Source organism: Syzygium oleosum, unplaced genomic scaffold (genome assembly GCF_021117445.2).
Source record: "Syzygium oleosum isolate NSW1041296 unplaced genomic scaffold, Sole_v2.1 Sole_v2.50, whole genome shotgun sequence".
Classification (NCBI taxonomy): Eukaryota; Viridiplantae; Streptophyta; class Magnoliopsida; order Myrtales; family Myrtaceae; genus Syzygium; species Syzygium oleosum.
The window spans coordinates 1,566,387-1,571,274 of NW_026607534.1; the positions used below are offsets into that span (position 1 = coordinate 1,566,387).

General features: G+C 48.4%; 1 protein-coding gene across 1 annotated transcript; it reads left to right on the plus strand.

The window, feature by feature from the left end:
- The first annotated feature begins 1,977 nt into the window (after nucleotides 1-1,977).
- On the plus strand, nucleotides 1,978-2,697 carry LOC130136784 (uncharacterized). Its single transcript, XM_056307119.1, has 2 exons — nucleotides 1,978-2,170; nucleotides 2,246-2,697. Exons 1-2 carry the CDS (start codon nucleotides 1,978-1,980, stop codon nucleotides 2,695-2,697), a joined length of 645 nt encoding a protein of 214 aa, XP_056163094.1.
- Nucleotides 2,698-4,888: the final 2,191 nt, after the last annotated feature.

Sequence of the window (4,888 nt, forward strand, 5' to 3'; positions counted from 1 at the left end):
ACTTGATTCGAGTAGTTTAGGTGGCTGTTTTGGGGCTGAGATGAAGACTGAGTGTTTGGTTGTTGTGGACTAAATTACGGGATGAAAATGTGTGGTTTAGCGGACTTAAAAAGGGCTGTGATGATGTGGAGCGAGTAGGATTGTATAGTATGCTTGATGGGTAAGATTATGCCTTGAATAGGCTCGTATGTGTGACTGGGTAGTTTGTGACTATTGGTTGATTTTGGACTGAATGTTGTGCTGAATGTGATATGGCCGTGTGCCTAGTATGTGTGGTGTGATTGTGTGATGGTCCTGTGTGTTGGTGTAAGGCATGTGTGATCGGGTGGCGTGTTCGTGTGACGAGGACGTGTATTTGTGCAGTGTATGTGAGATGTGAAATTGTGCTTGACCGTGTGTATGTGTGGCCGTGTGGTACGTGTGGAGAGTGTGGAACGAAGGTACGGGAATGTAGCATTGGTTGGAAAGGATCCGTCCTGAGGCGTGTTCGTGTACGCGGGACGATGCCGTCCCTGACGAGGTGACGATGCCCGGCCCGACGGGGTGACGATGCCTGACGAGTTCAGAAGACCGTTGGCTTGATGCATTTTACGCGGGCGCAGTAGTGGTGGAAAAGTTGAGAATGAGTTGAAATTGATTCGACGTGTGAAGGTTGCAAAAGTTGACGCGTGATGTGAGTTCGTGTGTGAGTGTGGCTTGTATCGCGTATTGTAGTGCTCGATTATGGGGTAAAAAAACTGTTCGGCATGGTATGGGACGTGCTCGAGTGGGTTTTGCCTTATAATCGAGGTACGCGCGCGGTTGTGATACATTACTATGGAATGTTGGCTATATGGTTATCTAATGTGCAGGGACGTGCATGATGGATTCCAGGTAGGATCGTATATGTTTGTTAGCATGATTGAACGTTGTGTGTTATGTGTGTTTCGTCTGGCGATACGTGAGAGCCTATGTGGGGTTTGGGGTTGTGCACTTATTAAGATTCGTCTCATGGTTGTATAACCACCACTTTCAGACCCCCAGCCTTAAACCCAGGAGGCCCGCCTCCTCTTTTTGGAGTTTTGGGGAGCCGACCATGGTGCCCCAGTGGAGCTGCAGGCGATTTCCCGTATCTTGGTCCAGGTGATCTTTTGGGGGCTCGAGCCAGAGGATGCTGAAGCAGAGTGGAGGAGGGTGACCAGTAGGTTTCCCTAGGGTATTTTAGGGGTTGTGTAGAATAGGTCTGACCAGTTACCCTTTTGTTCGATAGGTCGACCTATAGCGAAGTTAAGTTACCTCAACCACTTGATCCTTTTGTTATGTCGGTAGTTGTGAATGCTTGTCTATTAAGTTTGTTTGTAATATGATGTTTGTATGCTTGGTGTAATGGCATTGTATAAAAATGGTCGTTGTTGTTGATTGTCTTGGTGATCTACCCCATCGTCGTCTTTATAGTCAGGGGTTTTATATTCGCTTCCGCATGTGTTTCTGATGTTCGGGTTGGGTCGGCGATGTTCCTGGGACGTCGCAACTAATCAACCGGTGCGGGATGTCGCGACCTCGATGGGGTTCGGGGCGTGACATCCCCTGTTGAATTGGTATCAGAGCAAGGCTAGCTCGATATCGGTAAAGTCGAGACCTGGAGTGATAAGGAGCGAAGACTTCGGGGTTGTCAGTTACAGAGCCCTTCGTAGAATGCATGTTTATGTTGATTATGCATGTCCTGTGAGTATGCGCCTGTGATTGCTGAGTGGTTTATGGTGATTGTGATATTGATTGAGACGAAGGTGCGGCAGGACTGGAGGTGAGTACGAGAACCCTGTTGGTTGTTTGGTGATGTTGGCTTGACGTTATGTGATTGGTTTAATGGTTGGTTGTTGGGTGTTGAGTGTTGGTTGTCGAGTTTTATGCCTAGAGCTTGGACTCGTAGAATTGGCCTAGGTTCCTAATTCCCGTATGGAATTATAGCATGTATGAGGATAGCGTGAGCTCGTGAGAATGAATAGGAGAGGTGCAGGAGCAGGAGGCTCGTCGAATTCTCAGACCCCGATCGCGGAAGATCCGCGTATGGAAGGAGTTCTTAGGGTGTTAGAGAGGATTGGGAATATATTGGATAGGCAAGCTCAAGAGCGAGTTAATGCGACCGCCCAAGCTGCTTATGCTGCAGCCGCTGTAGTTAATGAGAATGCTGGTAAAGGGAATGGGAACCGATAGATGCATCAGATAGTAGAACAATTTCTGAAATTGAAACCACCTAAATTTGAAGGAGTAGGGGATCCGGAAGCTGCTTCTAAATGGGTTGAGGAATTAGAAAAAGCTTTCGCGTTATTGGGGTGTACTGAAGCGGAGAAAGTGACCCTGGCAGTGTACCAGCTTCAGGGTAATGCGAGCGACTGGTGGAAAGCCACGCAAGGCCGAGTGTTCCCAGCATGTGTGGATCAGAATTGGACGGCCTTTGTTCAGGCTTTTAATGAGAAGTATTTCTCGGTAAGTGCCCGAGAAAGAAAGATGACAGCTTTTCTTAGGTTGCAGCAGAACCAAATGACCGTGGATCAATATGAGGCAGAATTTGCCAGGCTGTCTAAATTTGCGCCGAGAATGGTAGAACATCCTGAGGATAGGGCGCAAAGGTTTCGGGATGGACTGATGGCTGATATTCGTAGTCAACTGATACCGATAAATTTGAGGACTTATGAGGAATTATATGAGAGGGCCTAAGCTATTGAGCAGGATATGACGGATAGAGCTGCTGCGTCTGGATCACAGTATAATTCAGCGAGGGATGATCGTCATCAAGAGAAAAGGCAGATGATGGAAAACTGACGTTTTGTCCCTCCGGCAAGAAGGAATATTGGGAAATCGGCACATCCGTCTAATTCAGCCTGTAGACGCTGTGGGAGACATCATGGGAGTGGTCCATGTCCAAGTATGACTGGGGCATGCTTTGGGTGTGGTGGAATGGGACATCACATCAGGAATTGCCCGAATCTTCAGGTTCGACCACCCCCATCATCGCAGACACCTCGGATTGGGAATCCGACTGGTGCAGCCCCGCCGGTTAATTCGAACAAGCCACCGGCACAAGGACGTGTGTACGCCCTGACGCGAAAGGGAATTGAGAATACGCCAGGCGAAAGTACAGGTATGGTTTCCCTGTATAATTATGTGGCATATGTTTTATTGATCCGGGGGCGTTGCACTCGTTTATGTCTGCTTGATTTGTTAAATTGGCTGGATTGAAACCGTTTTTAGAAGTACAAGTGTGTGACTACACCATTGTGGAATAAAATATGCGTGTTGTTAGGGTGCTTAGATTGTAAAATTGTGATTGGTGGTGTACGAAGCTGGATAGATTTGGCTGTTTGAGTATGTATGATTTTGATACGATTGTGGGCATGAATTGGTTAGTCGAACAGAATGCTGTAATGGATTGCAGCATTGGGGTGATTCAGTTTAGTCCGACTAGACACCCTAGATTTGAATTTGTAGGGAGTCGAGAAGGAACCTCGGTCCCTTAAGTTTCATCAGTAGAAGTAACCAAATTGTTGATGAGAGGTGTCATGGTTACTTAGCAAGTGTGATCGATTTGACGGCGGAAGAAATGTGGCTAGAGGATGGAATTCTGAAACTTCAAGGACGATTGTGCATGCCCGATGATATGGAGCTTAAGAGGAGATCTCATTAGAAGCTCTTAGGTGCAGTTATAGTATTCACCGGGCAGCACGAAAATGTACCAGAAATTGCGGTAGCATTATCGGTGGAATAAAGTGGGAGAAAGGAAGAAAGAAACGTCATCACCCCCATTTGTTGGATGGCTGAGTATAGTTGTAAATTTCGAGGACGAAATTTTTATTAGGGGGGAAGAATTGTAACACTCTGAGGCTCCGTTCGTTTGGCGGAAAATATTCTCCTTTTGGAAAATATTTTCCCGGAAGTCATTTTCCTGGAAAATGTTTTCCCGGAACATAATTTTCCGGTGTTTGGCGACCAATATGAAAAAAGTTTCGGAAAATATTTTTCACCGGTGACCGGAAGCGGCGAAGGCGGCCGGCGATCGGCGGCGACCAGCGGCGCCAGACCGGCGGCCGGCGCAGCGGCCAGTGGCAGCAGCGGCCAGCAGCGGCAGCGGCCGGCGGCGTGGCCACCAGCGCCGGCGGCGGGCCAGCCGCGGGCGGCAGCCGGCCGAGGCAGGCCGCCGCGGCGCAGCGGCGCGGCGGCGCGGGCGGCCGGCGGCGGCGGCGGCGGCGGCGGGCGGCTGCGACCGGCGGCCAACGATGGTGACCGGCGATCAACTTCCTCTCCCACGGAAAATATTTTCCCTTCCATGGGCAATTTTGCCTTTAATTTGGAGGAAATTGATTTCCTCTTTGTGAAAAAAGGAAATCATTTTCCTCAAAATAATGAAGGATTTTGGGGTGGGGAAGGAAAATATTTTCCCACGGAAAACATTTTCCGCCCCCGAACACCGGAAAACGCGGAAAATATTTTCTGGAAAAATATTTTTCCACAAACGAACACAGCCTGAATTCTCGATCCTTTTCTCGGGATTTATGAAATGAATATTTTGGCCAATGCACTTATAGTGAGATCTCACCAGGAGCCGCGCATTCTTGGGATGCTAAGGGATTGAGTTCGCACGACCAAAGAACTCGACCTTGGTTCGACCTTCGACGGTAAGGATTGACAAGGGAATGTTTTGGGCCAATAGAGAGCGATCTATTTGATTGATCGTGTCCGAAGGGAACTAGCGACAGACCCTCGCAATTATATGACAATCGAGGTCGCCTTGGTTCGAGCAAACTTAAACGTAATTTGACTTAGTGTCGGTCACGGGTCGAGAGCACGTAATTCCAATGAGCCACCCGTTAGCAAGAGATAAGCTAAAGTCGTGATTGTTCGATTCTAGTCA